This window comes from Cordyceps javanica, chromosome 2 (assembly GCF_051103115.1).
Source record: "Cordyceps javanica chromosome 2, complete sequence".
Classification (NCBI taxonomy): Eukaryota; Fungi; Ascomycota; class Sordariomycetes; order Hypocreales; family Cordycipitaceae; genus Cordyceps; species Cordyceps javanica.
Genome location: NC_139296.1, coordinates 5209365 through 5225450, shown reverse-complemented (window position 1 = coordinate 5225450; position 16086 = coordinate 5209365). Strand labels below are relative to the sequence as shown.

Below are 16086 nucleotides of genomic sequence, written 5' to 3'. Positions count from 1 at the left end.
ATGGGCTAACGAAACTTGTCTCAGAAGGATGCGATTTATTTGGATAAAAGAGATCATTTAGAGATCCTACATGTGAAACTGACAGCTCTGATTAGTATCAGCTGTAGACTGCCCTTTCTTACCTATACTTCATAGCCTGATAGGTGTCTTACATGTACCCCGAGTACTAGATACCTTCTTCGTAGAAAGAGAGCCTGCAGAATATCGGCATGAGAATTAGCATGCCAGTATAGGAGCAATGACAGTACGCACTTTGTGTTCAGAGCGTCTATAGCATCAAAATTTATCCGTGACAGAATAGCCTTGAGGGTAGCTCTCAGGCGTAGTTGGTGAACCTACGTCAATACAAGGTACTGAGTGAATCTACGTTGAAAATTCGACAAGTGGACAATCCTGCAGAATTTCGGTTCTCAGAGGTATAAGCCGGTGATGCAATATATTTGCTAAATTATGAATTGACTACATAATGTCTGATCATTTGGAGCGATTGGGCAAGGTATTTTCGGTCATCTCACTAAGAAGCATAATATATATACGTATATACGTAAGCCAGTCTCGTCGAAACCCAGCGATAGACTGACAATAGATCGGACGTGGCAACATGGAATCACCAAGTCATTTCCTCTTGCAAGTCATCCCATTCGCTGCCCGGTCCGTTGGGTCGCCGGCTAAAATACACAGTCGCGCGGCACTGCGCCGGATCCGTGCAAATGTCGACAGAGTGGACGCGCGCGCTTTCGGGGACATCCAGCAGCTCGCCGTCGCGGAGGCTGTCCAGGTCGAAGGAGATGCCCTCCTCCTCGAGCTGCATGACGCGCTCGCCGATGCGCGCGCTGACGACGCCCTCCCACGCACCCTCAAAGTCCGGCCCCGTGTACAGGGCCTGGATCGCGCGCCGGCGGATGACGGGGCACCGGCACTTTGTCGCCGTCAGGTAGAGGGGGTGGATGACGGCCATGTCGAGCTGGAAGCCGCCGCTGCCAGAGTAGTTGGGGATCAGCTGCTGCTGGCGCGTCCGGATGTCGGCGGCGAGATCCACCATCTCGGCAAAGTCGCCGGCGTGCGCGTCGTAGACGGTCTCCTCGGGCGACAGGCAGCCGCTCATGATGACGACCGACGTCAGGTACTTGATGCGAAGCAGCCCCGTCTGCTCGGGCAGCATCTTTTCCAGCTTGCTGTTCGGCACCAGATACTGCCTCCGAAAGCCTTCCAGGCTGTTCTTGATGCCTTGCGCCTGCGCCGTGACACTATCCGGCACCGGCCCCAGTTCCTCGTAGCGGTAGTCGTCCGCCACTGTCCGTATAAAGGTCCACACGCGGTTGATCAGGCCGGCGAGCGCGTGGTCGGCCTCTTGGTATACCGAATCAAAGACGAAAATGCGGGAAGCCACCCGCGATGGATCTAATGCCGGCGGCCGTATCCCTAGGAATATCGCAGCTTGGAGATCTAGCCGCGCAAAGGCTGTTGTTATGGCTTCGTCGACTGAGAGGATATTAGCCCCCAGGTGCCCTGGAAGGTCGGCAGCCGGTACAAGAGCAAAACTTACCGGTATGGAGATTTGAGTTTACGACTTGCAGTCCGTATTCGAGATGTGTCATGGCCGTGGCCGGCTCTTTTATCCGCAACTCGAAACATATACACAGCAGCGTGCAGAGGAGCGCCGTGTTGATGGACCGCTTGTCGTTGTGCCGGAAGACGTGACGCATCGCCTCCAGGGCCTTGCCGTAGTGACGCAGCGCAAACTCGTTTTCTCGCGGCGCATTGTTGGACTGCGGCGACTGGCCCGCCGTGGACGCCGTGGACGCCGTGGCCTGGCCCCCGTCGCTGCCCGTGTCGCCGTGGACGCCCGACGTGCTGAGCGCCGTAAAGGCCACCACGGCGTGGCACAGCGCCACCTCCTCGTGCACGGCCTGCAGGATGAGGCGCTTCCAGGACGGCGTCCCGACGTGCCCGACGATGCTGTACACGAGCTCGTGGCGGAAGAGGTCGAGGTGCGCAATCTCCTGCTGCGTCAGCCAGCCGGTCTGCGTCGGCCGGAAGTGCGTGAGCGTGAGCGGCGCCGTGAACGTCAGGCCGCCGTCCTTGTTGACGGGCTCGGCGACGCCATCGCAGCGCCGGCCCGACTTGGTGCAGTTGTTGCAGACGGGCGACGTTTCGTCGCACCGGATCTTGCGAACTCTGTTGGTGAACGCGCAGTGTTAGTTGAGGCGAGTTCGCAAGCACACAAGTTGTTTTTTTCCGCCAGTATACCGGCGGGCTGCCGCACGCAAGTCCCTTCTTCTTCCCAACCCCTACGGCAGCAGCGGAAGGATTACACTGACTTGCACGTCTTGCACCCCAGCTTTGTTTTTGAATACCGCTTCTTCGTGACGGCGCCCATCATGTTGGGGCCCGCCGCCATGGTGACTTGCTGTTTCGGAGATTTGGGCTTTGCCCGACTACCACGCCTCGACCCATCGGCGATCGGCTTGGTGCTCATCGCGTTGCTGTCGGACAGCTTTATATCGTTTTTGTAGAGATGTTGGTGGTTTTTTTGTCCAGTGGGTTTTTATAACAGTGGCCTACGTAAAAGGAGACATGAGAGATGCAGAGACGGCAGATGAGACACGATCGATATAGACAGCCGGTTGAGACAGAAAAATGGACAAGCAGAGAGGGCGTGAAAGCGCCACTTTAAGGACAGGCAAGCCCACTTGGCCGGCGTGAGGCTGAAAGTGCTGAACCTGGCGATTTAATGGGGTGGTATTTCATCAGTGTCGCTCGACGGGCGCCTAGGCCGGACCCCATGTCTAGAGTTTTTCCTATTGTCCGCCTCCCGCTCCATCGCATGTGTGGTCGGGCAAGGCTCCCTCCCGGCAGGCAATCACCAGAGTCGTATTCTACCCACCTCATGGGCCGCGTAGCTCAATCAACTGGAGCGCCGTTGCTACTTAGTTGCCGGACTGGGGGAAGCGGGGACAGCCCAGCGATGTGCCTCGACCGGGATTGCGGGTTTCGCAAGGGCTCACAAGGAAAAAGAAGCTTCAACTCGGGGTCCTTCTCAAGGTTCCCAAGATGCTTCCCCATGTGCCCGAAGTGCACACACGTTACGTGAGCGGCGTCCGAGGACCCCCCCTCTCCCCTGGTCCCCCCGCCCGTCCCGCCCTCCTTAACGCGTGGTGTCTATTCTTAAAGCTTAACACTGCTCAGTACGAATACCCAAATATGGCGCTCCACGCAAGCCGGATATGGCTGTCCCAGAAGAGGAGTCTGCATCGACTCTTGCGTTGCCTGCCGAGGAAGCTCTCGTCCTGCAGAAAACCGGCTGGTGGAACGCTGTCCCGGATGACTTGCCCTCTCCTTTTCCCCCCTCTTCGTTTCTTATGGAAGCTTCCATGGCGAACCGCCCATCCCTCCAGCCTTGAAATTGGGCCATCCCAGTACAAGAATGTCTGAGGCGTGGCGGCGGGCGGTCTCACTGCCCGCAGTTCAGCCCCAGGACCGACGCCGGCGCATCGGCTGCGAGCTGCGTGATAGGGCTGCCCTGTCTTTTTTTCATGTGCACGGGTGGTGTGCTGGGGGGAGAGTCTAGCAGGGGCCAGAAGCGAGTTCGACCTCAGCTTTCTGGGCACAGACTCCCTTCACCCCCAGCGACGTCCGGTGTGCTTCCGGCCCCCTGGGCGGAGGAATTCCGTGCTGCAACGATGCTAGCGTCGGCCGAGACGATCATCATCCGTCGTTCGGGCCAGTATTGTCTGCGGATGCTTCCAACACAGGTTACCTTTCCGCGCCGTCATCTCTGATATTTTGAGAGAAGGCTGCCAACATGAATCGGTGTAATATTAACAAGTCGGTCTGCCCCATGCAGGCGCCCGTGTTACCGCTCCTCTGAACTGCGGGCGCGCGGGCGCCTTACAAGGCAAAGTGAATGCCACGGAGCGCAACACAAGGTCGAAGAAGGGAGGGGGAAAGTGTCCAAGAACCAAGACTCTGGTAACAGCTTGTTTGCAAGCCAAAGGGCCAGATTTGACACTCATCGCAGTTTGCGGTTCATACTGAACAGCTTGTGTTGGCAGTGACACTTTCTTTCACAGCCCCCGTGCAAGAAAGACAGGGCCGTGGCAAGGCCAGCCAGAGCTGTTTTCTCTTTAAGCGGCGATTGCTGCTCACTGAGCAAATATCTTGACGCAGGAACAGCGCTTTACTCCAACATAGCACCCTAGCTGGTGTTAGTTTGACGGCGCCTACTGATTCACATGAAGTTGGAAACCGTTACTTCAGTTGATGCAGGCAGCAGCCTCCGTGCCTTTATACTTGTTCTTGTTCCACAACTACAAAGCTCCTTGGTCTCTCTGTCTCTCTCTGTCTCTGCTTCTCGATTTTCCCGACATGCTTCTGCCAACATTCATATCCATTTCGAAATAGTCCATCCTCGGGCGCGCGCCGCATCAATAGTCCTAGAAGCTCAAAGAAAAGAGAAAAGGCAAAAAAAAAGGCACCGACGGCTCAAGTCATGGAATTTTTTGACAAGAACCTCAATCGTGGCTCCCGTGTTGAAAGTTCTGATTCGAGTGGCGATGCGACTCCAACACCCAAGACTCCAACCAATACATACTTGCCTCAAAACCGCCGCCCGACTCAAAGCCCTCTCTATTCGCGACCTCAGCCCATCACTACCGGCCATGCTGACGGCAGCACCCCGCGGCAGAGCCTCCGTCATATCTGGGAAGATGCAAACCGACCGGCGCAGCCGACAAGCGCGATACCACAGACCGTGTACTCCGAGTCGCCCAACAACCCCGACTATAGTTCTGCAAGTACGCAACGTAGGAGGCATGGAATACCTGCGTACCCTTATGTCGGCAACGACGAGAGGAACCTAGAAGACTGGGAAACTGGTATGCAAAACTTGAGACTCGAAGGAGAGTCGAGGCCGCGACCATCGCAAGCATCTGTCGATGCCTCCAAGCGTCTAAAGGGAAGCTCGTATCCCTACAGTGTACGTCCTGATGCCGCGTCTGCTATCCCGCAGGCTACTGAGATGACCTCGCCAGTGAGACATCTTTCCATCTGGTCCGCCTACGGCAATCAACCAAACTCCAACATACCTTCACCCAGTGGCAGTTTCACACCAATGTCGGCTTTGCACTTGTCATCTTCCGCACCCCGTCCCGCAAGAACTGACACAGCACCGCTCCATCAGTCTCGAGCCAATTCGGAGACTTGCTTCAACACCTCGACAAACTTGACTCAACCTCGGCAATCTTGTGCCTCGCAGCTGAGCACCCCGATCCCCATGAGAATGGGACAGTCTCAACACCGCATACGGGAGCTTCGAGCCCCGAGCGGCCCCGAATCCAACTCCCCGGTACCATTCCACCTTCAGCCGCGCCAGCAGGGCGGTTTCCTCCCCATGCACGCCATCTGGACCGGCCGGGAGCCGCCGCCTTGCAGCGCCCCGGCGCACACGCCGAGCGTCAACGTCTACAAGCCGGCCCCGTCAAACCGCTTCTCGGACCGGTACCACGGCATGCACACCGAGTCCAACGCGAGCGCGGAGCACCTGTCGGCGGAGCAGAACGCCAGCCTGTGGGTGACCAACCTGCCGCCCGACACGACGCACCACCAGCTGCTGGGCCAGATCCGCGGCATCGGCCGCATCTGGTGCTGCTTCATCAACGGGCCCGACGGCGTCAAGCACAGCACCGCCGCCGCCAAGATTGTCTTCTTCCGGCCCGGCGCCGCCCAGCGCCTGCTGCGGCACGCCCTCGAGCACGACGGCCTGCAGGTCGGCGGCCTGCGCGCCCGGGTGACGCAGAACCGCATCAAGACGGGCGAGACGACGCCGCGCGACGGCGACGAGTCGCGCGTGCTCATCGTCACCGGCCAGGCGCACCTCGTCAACGAGCCGACGCTGACCGAGTACTTTGGCCAGCGCTTCGTCTTCCAGCTCGACGAGGTCCGCGTGCTCGCCCGGTCCGCCGGCCGCGCCGTCCTCGAGTTCCGCTTCGGGAGCTACCGCTGCCAGGCCCAGATGGGCAAGATCTCCCTCGAAAAGGACCGGCCCCTCGGCTTCGAAAAGGCAGAGTTTGGCGATGACCCCTGCGAGGTGGGCGAGACCAAGACGTCCGAGACCATCGCGTGGCAGCGCATCCGAGGCATCGGGATATGAGTTTGCGCTGCAGGCGCAGAGTGCGTGTTGGAGGGAATACTTTGGGTGTGATGACAGATGACCGATTACAGATTTCCTTTTTTGTTTTTACAAGATGCATATTTATCTTTGGATGGGACGATTCGGCTTTTGGGAGATACATACGGTTGAGTTGGCACTGCATCGAGTCTAGAGTAGAAAGCAGAGGTAAATGTAATTATAGATTGCAGGATCTAGCTTTGAGTATTAGACATAACTTTTCGATATCGTTAATTCATCGCAACATGCATAGGCTACTCGCCCAAATCGCCCCAGTATGCTTTCAAATCATCGGCACGCCATCTAGTACCCCAGCCAGATTCTCGTTCAATCTTCTCCAGCAACGTCAAAATGGCACCATGTTCCATGGGGTTACTCATGCAGCGACCTGCGATCCACAAGGGTTGTACACTGTTCGTCCAAGCGCCGTGGTCATGGTTGGAGATGCTAATGGCGCAGACCCGTCGGGCGTGCCACAAGATGCTGCGCGGTTTGGGTTGCAGGCGGAGCCCCTGCGGCTGATTCTGCAGCATCAGGATGGATGCTGTGTGGTACAGTTGGTTTCCCGAGATGGCGGCCGGATTGGAAAATATAATGGTCGGAAATGGGGATGGGTCGGAGGAAGGAATGGTCATGATGGGATGCAAGGGTTCAGGCCGACCGTCGTGCCAGCCACAAACGTACTCCCACAGCTTGAGCCAACGGGTGCGTCTCTTGTCCTTGTTGTCGGCAAGTGTGGGCTCTGCTTGTCCGTGCTGGGCCGAGCTCGGCATGAGCAGGTCAATGACCTGCGCGAGCAGATATACAGAGTAGTTGGCCCAGGAGGAGAAGTCGGGATGGTTGTGGAAGAGCTTGACGGCCTCGTCCAGGTTGTTCTTGGTCACCCAGCGAGATACAGGTATGAGAGTCCTGATGGATGAGATGAGGCCGCCGCAGACGTCCATGCGCGCAAAAGTCCAAAACAAGGCTTGCTCCACGCCGCCAGAGCAGCCATCAATGCCTACAGCCTCCATCAAGCTGGCGCAGCCGTCCAGGTGTCGCTGCCAGGCCTTGGGCGAGCAGCTCAGCATCTCGAGCACGCAGAGAATGACGCATGATGCAATGACCTCGGTGCTACGCGACGGCAGGTGCGGGAGCAGCAAGTGGATCGCCTCCTGGTAGAGGGCCAAGCTCTGGTCTGTCGGCTTATGGTCCAGGAGCTCGATTTGGCGAGCGGAGAGTGCTAGGATGGAGTAGCGGAGGTGCTCGTTCGCCGGCGCCATGGTCGGGATGATGTGCTGAAAGTGTCGCTTGTTGTCAAACTTGTCAAGCCAAGGCGCAATCTCGTCGAACCAGTTGCGCCACAGCCGGCACTCGACTTCTTTGGAGAGGATGCGAGATTGGTTGTGGCCGGGTGACATGGAATCGGACGTCTGGAATGACTTGGACAAGTCTGGCGCGTCGGATTCGTTGTCGCCGAGGTCTGCCGCAGGAGTATCTTGCCGGCTTGGTGCAGTCGACATGACCTCTTGAATCAGCCGGCTCCGCAGCGTGGAATGTAGCTCGTGATAAGCAGAGCCCGGCAGAAAAACGCCGTCATCTGCAGCCATGCCATCTGGAGTCGGCGGCGGAAGCGTACCGTCGTCCAGATAGTGGCCGGGGTGGCCAGAGTGTCCGGGTCCGTCAATCGTAACCTGCGGTATTGGGACTCCAGTCGCCGACCCTGCCCGCGAAGTATACGGACGCCTGCCCTGGCTGAGATAGAGCAGGCTGGCGACGGCACCATCAGAGTGCTGGACCGAAGCAGGCGATGCGGATTGCCCTTGGATGACGTGATAGAGGGCATGCGGCTGCGGGGTGGGCATGTCGGCATTCGACACGGCCCTACTCAGAGGAAGGCTCGGGCTTTGCGTGGCATTCAGCGATGTGTCTCGGGTAAAGTTTGCCGCGAGAACCGGCGTGCCATGCGTGTAGCTGCTGTCGCTCTGCGTCGTGGCGGCTCGCTGGTCACTGCGCTCGCAATTGGGCGTGTAGAGATCCCACATGGGCGAGGTGGTGTCATAGTCCCGGATGATTTCCGCCGTGATGTCCAAAATCTCAAACTCGCGCGGAAAACGGCGCGCCGACCGACGCATCGAAGGGTGCGACTCGTCCAGGTGCTGGGCGTTCTCGGCGCGAAACGTCACCTTGAGGCCCCATTCGCACGACTGGCCGCGCCGGAGGCACGACCCACACGACGGCCGGCTCTCGTCGCACTTTCGCTTCTTGCGCCGGCAGTTGAGGCAGCCCGTCCGGGTCCGGGTGCGCTTGGGCTGGGGCGTCTTGCCGGGGGGCCGCTCGTCGCCGGGGCCAGCACCACCACCCGGGGCATCACCGCTGCCCGCCGCCATGGGTCGGTCTGCAGTAGTCGGTCGCAGAGCGGTAAGCGTAGGCGCAGGGCCCCTCGGCTTTTAGCGGCGGCCAGATAAGCGGCCAGAATCCGGGGTGTGTGGTGTTGCAGCAGCGTGAGGTTAGTTCGAGATGGATGCGTGCGAAGGGCAGCTGCAAGCCCAACGCGGGGTCGGTCCCCCTGGACTGGACGCCGGGCGGGACGGGGAGGGCGGAGGGGGCCGCAGGGACAGGGGGGGGGGACCCCAGCTGCCGGCAGGATTGACAACAGAGAATGTCAGAAATGCAAGCAGGGTGTTCTTTGTATTGAGAGCGGTGGGTTAGTAACTGGAGGCGGCCTCCTTGTTGTAGGCGCGCTTTCAAATGCCCCATGGGCCCTTTATCGCTCAGAGATGCCGTGCTGGTGGAAAAGGAAGTTTCTTACGCTGCACGCGAGGACGGGAAAGGGTGGCCCCTAATTAGGCAGCTCCAGGCGCTGTATCCATTTTGAGAAAGGCCCCATTAAAAAGAGTCGGAGAGATCGCGGCCCCGGAGAAATCCCACTTCCGGCCCGCCGGATCAAACCCACCAGATATGCTGAGAGAGCCGCAAGGAAATGAGCCTCATCGACGACTTGCACGAAAAGGAACCGGTTACAGCCGTGGTTGATTTGCTGGATCCAGGGCGCTATGGAGACCTTTGGCGAAAAATCAGCTGCAAAAGCCAAGGCCAGTGCGTCTTGGAACATGTATAAAGATGAGCTGAATGCCACTCAACTTGCATCAATTTTTACATGTTCCGTTCCTTGATCATTCCTCGAGATATATCAGCTCACACCTCTATATCAGCTCATACTTGCTCAAAATCACACAAATGGCGGCCAAACCCACTCTCGTCTTCGTCCATGGCTCGTGGCACCGTGCAGAGACCTGGGACAAGGTCAACGCCGAGGTCGCGGCCAAGGGCTACAAGGGCATCGCCGTCACCCTGCCCTCCACGCTGGGCAACCCTGCCATCACTTTTGGCGACGACGTCAGGGCCGTACAAGAAATCATCCGCCAAGAGACAGACAGCGGTCACAACGTCGTTCTCGTCGTCCACTCCTACGGCGGCCAGGTCGGCAACAGCGCCGTCAAAGGCTTCTCGCGCAAGTCCGAGGGTCGCGCCGACTGCGCGGCCAACGTCATCGGCCTGGTCATGATTGCCACAGGCTTCACCGTGACCGGCGTGGCCTTTCTCGAGGCCATGGGCGGCACCCCGCCGCCGTCGTGGAAGCTGAACCACGAGACGGGCTTCGCCGAGATTGTCGCCGAGCCGCGCGACATGCTCTACCACGACCTGCCCGAGGCGGAGGGCCGCGAGTGGGTGGCCAAGCTCACGAAGCAGGCCCAGCTGCCGCTGACGGGCGACGGCGAGCACGCCTACGCCGGCTGGCAGGACGTCCCTACCTGGTACCTCAAGACGGTCGACGACCACGCCCTGCCCGTGCAGCTGCAGGAGTGGACGATCCAGGTGGCGCGCGACGCGGGCGCCCAAGTCACAGACCGTGGCCTGCCGACGAGCCACTCACCCATGCTGAGCCGTCCCAAGGAGGTGGGCGAGTTTATCGACGAAGCGGCTCGGGACTTTGTGAGTAAGCAATAGTACATGGCATGCTACTACGGTGTACGATAGGTCTATAGTATCAGTGACTTCCACTATAAGAGAATACAAGTGTATATTAGTAAATCAGACGCGTATAATACGCTTTCCAGTCTCGGAGTAATTCTTGCATGGGTGCTAGTTGAGCGGCCATTGCACATTTGACGATGCTGCAAGGGCACAGTTTCTCTCCGCCAATCATCGGCTCTTCAGCCAATCGACTTGGCAGTATTATCACCTAGCACCGGGAAGCTCTCTAAATCGTAGTTGAATTTTGAAGACTGTGGCGGCGCCAGTGTCTGTGTAGTCGCCCGTTGTAACAAGGGTCCAACCGGCGCACTTGGTGTAGTCACGGACAACACCCGCGCAAGCGAACAAGTTGCGACGCTGGGAATAATCTTATTCCCGCAAGCAGTAAAGCGCCCAAGACTTGTAGTGTGCCTGGCGTGTCCATTTTCCGGTATGCTTATGCTGCCCAGCTATACTTGTTAGTGTGGTGGCGACCGGGTCCTTCTCCAGGATTTCCCGTTTCGGTGTTCAGGGAATCTCTATGCGCCTGACTACCACAGCCGGTGTCTAGTTTTATGAGGTAGAAAAGCAGTCCTTGCCTTGCCATTGAGTCCTTTTATTCTATAATAATCGGCCTTTCTGTCCACTGTGGTTGGTCGCCTTTTCATTATTTTCTTCTTGATTTCTATTTCTAGTTGTATCAGCCCTCGACGGAGCCATCATGTCGCCCAGTGCTGTACGCCAGCAGCCACAGGGCACAGCCCCTGTCGCCACATTTATGAAAGACGACGAACCTAAAGTCAAGCTCGTTTTAAACCAATTCAGATGCTTGATTGCGGATCTTTGCCAGCAGTTCAATGGCGGGCATCCAGGGTGAGTTGACGCATATGCACGCGGTGCAAGCGCAAGCTAATACCCTATACAGAAGTGCCATGGGCATGGCTGCGATTGGCATCGCTCTGTGGAAGTACGTGATGAGATACTCGCCCAATAACCCCAGCTTTTTTAATCGAGATCGCTTTGTACTCTCAAATGGACATACTTGCTTGTTTCAATACACCTTCCTGCATCTCACAGGGTACAAGGATATGACCCTTGAACAGCTCAAGTCTTACCACTCAGCGCGCTATGATTCCATCTGTCCCGGTCATCCCGAGATCGAAATCGAAGGTATTGAAGTTACTACTGGCCCTCTGGGTCAAGGCGTTGCGAATGCTGTTGGTCTGGCCATGGCCACCAAAAGTCTGGCGGCGACCTACAACCGCCCCGGCTTTGAGCTCATCAACAACACCACCTGGTGCATGGTTGGTGATGCCTGTCTGCAGGAGGGCGTTGCTTTAGAGGCATTTCAGGCTGCTGGACACTGGAGGTTGAATAATCTCGTGGTTATTTACGACAATAACCAGATTACCTGTGACGGTAGCGTTGATATGTGCAACACAGAAGACATCAACGGGAAAATGCGCGCCTGTGGTTGGAACGTCATAGAGATTATGGATGGCTGTTACGATGTCGAGGGAATCGTCAAGGCACTTCTCAATGCGAAAAGATCACGGGACAAACCGACCTTTGTCAACATTCGCACTGTGATTGGCATTGGCAGCAAGGTTGCGGGAGACGCCAAGGCACACGGTGCGGCCTACGGCAGTGACGATGTGCGCAGCATCAAGCAAGCCTTTGGAATGAACCCAGACGAGCATTTCGTGGTGCATGATGAGGTATACTCGTACTTTGCGGACATCAAGCCCCGGGGCGATGCACTAGAAAGGGAATGGAACTCACTCCTGCTCGCGTATGGCGAGCGACACGGGCAGGCGCACTCGGAGCTGAGGCTGCGCATGGAGGGAAAGTTTACCAAGGACTGGAGAAGTTTCATTCCCACGAGAGAAGATTTTTCCATCCAGCCCATGGCTTCTCGCGCATCTGCGGGTGCAATATGCAACCCACTCTCGGCAAATCTGACCAACTTTATGGTAGGCACTGCTGACTTGTCTCCCTCGGTGTCGATGACATGGGAAAACAAGCTTGACTTTCAGCATGTAAGTTGAGCTTGGTGAGAGTATCAAATAGCTGGATCTGACCGCAGTAGCCTGATTTGGAGACTGGATGCGGCATCAACGGGAACTACTCTGGCCGTTATATTCATTATGGCATTCGGGAGCACGCCATGGCCGCCATCGCGAATGGTCTTGCCGCCTTCAGCAAAGGCACAATTCTTCCAGTGACATCTACATTCTTCATGTTTTACATTGTGCGTCGGAGCATCAAGCCCCTGTTCACCTCACTGCTGACTACAGACAGTACGCTGCCCCCGCCGTCCGCATGGGCGCTCTACAAGGCTTGCAAACCATTCACATCGCTACGCACGACTCCATAGGCACCGGAGAGGATGGCCCGACGCACCAGCCGATTGCCTTGGCACAGCTGTATCGAGCTATGCCCAACATACTATACATCCGTCCCTGCGACACAGAGGAGACGGCCGGCGCGTTCATTGTTGCCCTCGAGGCCCGCGACACGCCCACCATCATCTCGCTTTCCCGCCAGAAACTTCCGCAGTACCTGGAGCACTCGTGCCGAGATGGCGTGCAGAAAGGCGCCTATGTACTCATCGAGGAGCGCGACGCCGACGTCACGTTGCTTGGCGTTGGCGCGGAAATGTGCTTCGCCGTCGAAACCCGAGTCGTGCTGCGAGAAAAGTTCGGAATAAAGGCGCGTGTGGTATCATTTCCCTGCCAGCGCCTCTTTGAGGTGCAGCCTCTGACGTACAAACGCGACGTGCTGCGCTATCAAAGCCACGCGCCTCGCGTCATCATCGAGGCGTACGCGGTACATGGGTGGGAGCGGTATGCGGATGCGGGATACACCATGGCCTCATTCGGGAAAAGTCTGCCGGGGAAAGAAGCGTACAAGTATTTTGGATTTGACGAGACGGTCATCGCGCCAGAGGTGGCCAAGTTAGTGGCGGATGTAAAGGAACATGGCGTTGAGTCATTGCGTGGTGAATTTAGGGATCTCAACCCCGTAAAGGGCCATCACTGAGATTGGTTAATGTAATGTATTTGAAAATTATAGAGTACATGAAGAGAAAGATTACAATCATCAGCCAATCAGGTAGTGCGATGCCTGGGATAGAGTGGCTTTACTGCCCGTATGCCATGAAGGCGTCATTGTCTCCATCAGTATAACGCAAAGGCTCCCATTCCATAGGCTCGGCCTCATAAACAATACCCCAAGAAAAGTCCATAAGATCAGCAGAAATATCTGGCATTTCTTGATCAGTAGAAGAAGCTGCGATGCTGTCACCAGTTCCTTCCCAATCTGAAGTCATGATAATGTCTTCAAACCCAGCTTCAGACTGCCAGTCCATGAACACAGTGACGTAAGAGCGATAGTCAAGAAGAAGAACGAACTGATGTACAGATGACAAGCATTCTGTGTGCGATATGTGGTGAAAGTTGTGTAGTGCTGATGAGCCCACATGCGGCCATGCCAGAGGCATTGGCCCTGGCATATCCAAAGCCGCCGATGGGGAAGTCACGACGCTCATGGTTAGGTGTTGCGTTTCGAAAGAGATTGTAACTTTTGGCTCGTGCAAGTCAGAGATTTCGAATCGCGTCAACATTAATAGCACCGGCACAGCCAGCACTCTTTATATTCGCTACTACACCCTCGACCATTCGAGTAGTACATCGGTCTGAAAAATTACTTTTACGCCCCGATATAGTACAAGCGCCCAAAAACCTTATTTAGGTACGTCCCATCATGAGCTAGTTCTCGACATGGCGGTTGAACTGCATTTATACCGGACCACTTCCCTCTTAGACAAATATCATCCTGCGTCTCAATCCAGCAACGATCAAATTTTGCTCGGCTTTCCAGTCTTTGGAAATACACAGTCCAGATAAGACAACCCATTCAAACCTCCCAAAGCTCACTCACAGAAGACTTTCATTCCATCGTCATTGTTAAACAGCCTGCGTCTTCGGCTGCCCCGCCAAAATGTCCGAACCACCTGATGCTATCGACGCACTGACAAAGCACATTGGCCCGATTTTGGAGCTGCAATGCCAAAATGGAAGTACATTACTTGACCAAGTCGAATTTATGCATGCGTATAATCATGTTTTGAAACAAGTTCCGAACCATCTGAAGAACACTGTTATCAACCGCATCAGGGGAATCGAGATCCAGGTCTACAACGCTGGCCAGCCTCTCTACACATTTTGCGATTGGCTCAAGTTGCACAATGTTGGTGGAATGTATTTTGACAACGAGAGGACAGAGAGCGAGCGGTACGGGGACATTGTCCAAGACTTGCGCCAGGCGGAACAAGACAACTCGGCCACCAAGCAATACTTTATGACAACTGCGAGTGTTTTCGAGAAGATGCACGAGCGACGCTGGCCTCTACAATTTTACGAGAAGCACTCGAGAGATTTGGAGCACATTGTCACTGCTATGAACAGAATCAAGCAGCATGATCAGGTCTATCGAACTCAGGAGATTGCTAGCAGGGCTGTCGCCCTGCGTTGCGACCCGCCCCCTTACAAGCAGGGGATGCTGGAGCGATACAAGTACATCAATATCCAGCATCCAGGTACCAGGTTGCCCGTGATGGCAACTGTGCAAAATGAGCTCCGAGGCATGGACTACTATTGCGGCAAGCCTGGCGGCACCTACATCTTTCAATTACGAAGGGCCGCGGTGAGCGGTTCCGAAGACATACCGTTCTGCGACATGTCAGATTTTACATTTTGCGGCCTTGTTCCTCGCAGCAAACAGGAAACAATCAGGCGTCTTCAGATTGTCCACAGGCGCGCGCTACATCTCATCGTCGTCATGTTGGCGTTTCTCGACAGACGGTGCACTGCTGGAAATACCGAGTCGATACAGAAGCTAACTAGCCGCATGTACAACATTACTGCCGGGGACATGCGTACTATCTACTGGTACTGGCAGCGTCATTTCCCGAGAGGGATCGACATGCCGCTAGAGCTTCGCTCTCTATTCCGTCAAAGCCCCGTGGTTTCCGAGTATGTGCAGCTCATGGCCGACGTTGCCCCAGACGAACATTCTGGTTTTGCACTGCACATGATCAAGTCCATGCTTTGCGAGATCACAGGCTGGTCTCAAGAGAAGCTGTTGGAGGAAGAGTCTGCACGGCTGATAAGAACTGCCTATTGGACTCTGTTGCAACGCTGTGACTTTGATTCGTGCTTGATTTTCAGGGACGACATGATCGAGATTAGTGATTTGGTGAGTGAGGTTACCGGCGCCGGCCGCACCTTTTTCCGCGCACCCAAAGCTGGAGCTGGAGCTAATAATTTCCTAGTCGATCCATCAGTACTTTACCAACTCTGAGGAATTTGCTATCGACCCGAACCATCCTCTGGCGCTCTATACAACGACAAAGAACGGACTGACGAATTTTCTTACCGAGAGGACCAGACTCTTGAACCATCTGGTGCGGTGCTGGGAGGACGCACAGCTGAGCCAACTCAGTCTCGAAAATTCTCGCCAACGAGCCCACACCGAAATTGCGACAGTAGAAGATTCTTCTTCCACCGAGCCGAATACTGCCGCTGAAGCGTCGCAAGAGCACATACAATTTGACGAGACACAACTCCCTGTGCTTCCTGCAACCCCGAGAACTGGGTTCGTGTCAATTTGGGACCGTCTAGCTGCCGCGTCTTCCGAGAGTACCGCAGGAGAACTTTTTGCCATATCCTCACTTCCGTAGGCCGGAACAGGATCTTTTGTGGCTGGTGAACCTCGGAAAGCTGAACACGCACGAGAAGGTCTCGTGCCAAACCGTGCCCCTGAACCCGACGAATTCTCATTCACCTACAACCAGACGCCTGAGCTACGGCTTCTGTCACCCCTGAATCCGCACAAGTCTGCCTTGCCTCGAATTGGGA

At 56.0% G+C, this 16086-nt stretch overlaps 6 protein-coding genes across 6 annotated transcripts; 4 read left to right on the top strand and 2 right to left on the bottom strand.

Annotated features, from left to right (window-relative positions):
* Positions 1 to 607: 607 nt before the first annotated feature.
* V2A60_004067 (Zn(II)2Cys6 transcription factor domain-containing protein) lies at positions 608 to 2401 on the bottom strand (the record flags this gene model as incomplete). The annotated part of the gene is made up of 3 exons (XM_083255391.1): positions 608 to 1482; positions 1547 to 2178; positions 2322 to 2401. 3 exons carry the CDS (start codon positions 2399 to 2401, stop codon positions 608 to 610), a joined length of 1587 nt encoding a protein of 528 aa, XP_083111517.1.
* A 2091-nt stretch (positions 2402 to 4492) lies between these two features.
* Positions 4493 to 6151, top strand: V2A60_004066 (uncharacterized protein; the record flags this gene model as incomplete). The annotated part of the gene is made up of 1 exon (XM_083255390.1): positions 4493 to 6151. One exon carries the CDS (start codon positions 4493 to 4495, stop codon positions 6149 to 6151), a length of 1659 nt encoding a protein of 552 aa, XP_083111516.1.
* Positions 6152 to 6423: 272 nt separating this feature from the next.
* On the bottom strand, positions 6424 to 8538 carry V2A60_004065 (Dak1 domain-containing protein; the record flags this gene model as incomplete). The annotated part of the gene is made up of 1 exon (XM_083255389.1): positions 6424 to 8538. The coding sequence occupies one exon, from the start codon at positions 8536 to 8538 to the stop codon at positions 6424 to 6426; it is 2115 nt and encodes a 704-aa protein (XP_083111515.1).
* Positions 8539 to 9388: 850 nt separating this feature from the next.
* On the top strand, positions 9389 to 10159 carry V2A60_004064 (alpha/beta hydrolase; the record flags this gene model as incomplete). Its single annotated transcript, XM_083255388.1, has 1 exon — positions 9389 to 10159. One exon carries the CDS (start codon positions 9389 to 9391, stop codon positions 10157 to 10159), a length of 771 nt encoding a protein of 256 aa, XP_083111514.1.
* A 727-nt stretch (positions 10160 to 10886) lies between these two features.
* On the top strand, positions 10887 to 13207 carry V2A60_004063 (Transketolase, thiamine diphosphate binding domain-containing protein; the record flags this gene model as incomplete). Its single annotated transcript, XM_083255387.1, has 4 exons — positions 10887 to 11038; positions 11091 to 12204; positions 12255 to 12416; positions 12467 to 13207. 4 exons carry the CDS (start codon positions 10887 to 10889, stop codon positions 13205 to 13207), a joined length of 2169 nt encoding a protein of 722 aa, XP_083111513.1.
* Positions 13208 to 14167: 960 nt separating this feature from the next.
* V2A60_004062 (uncharacterized protein) lies at positions 14168 to 15908 on the top strand (the record flags this gene model as incomplete). The annotated part of the gene is made up of 2 exons (XM_083255386.1): positions 14168 to 15424; positions 15501 to 15908. 2 exons carry the CDS (start codon positions 14168 to 14170, stop codon positions 15906 to 15908), a joined length of 1665 nt encoding a protein of 554 aa, XP_083111512.1.
* Positions 15909 to 16086: the final 178 nt, after the last annotated feature.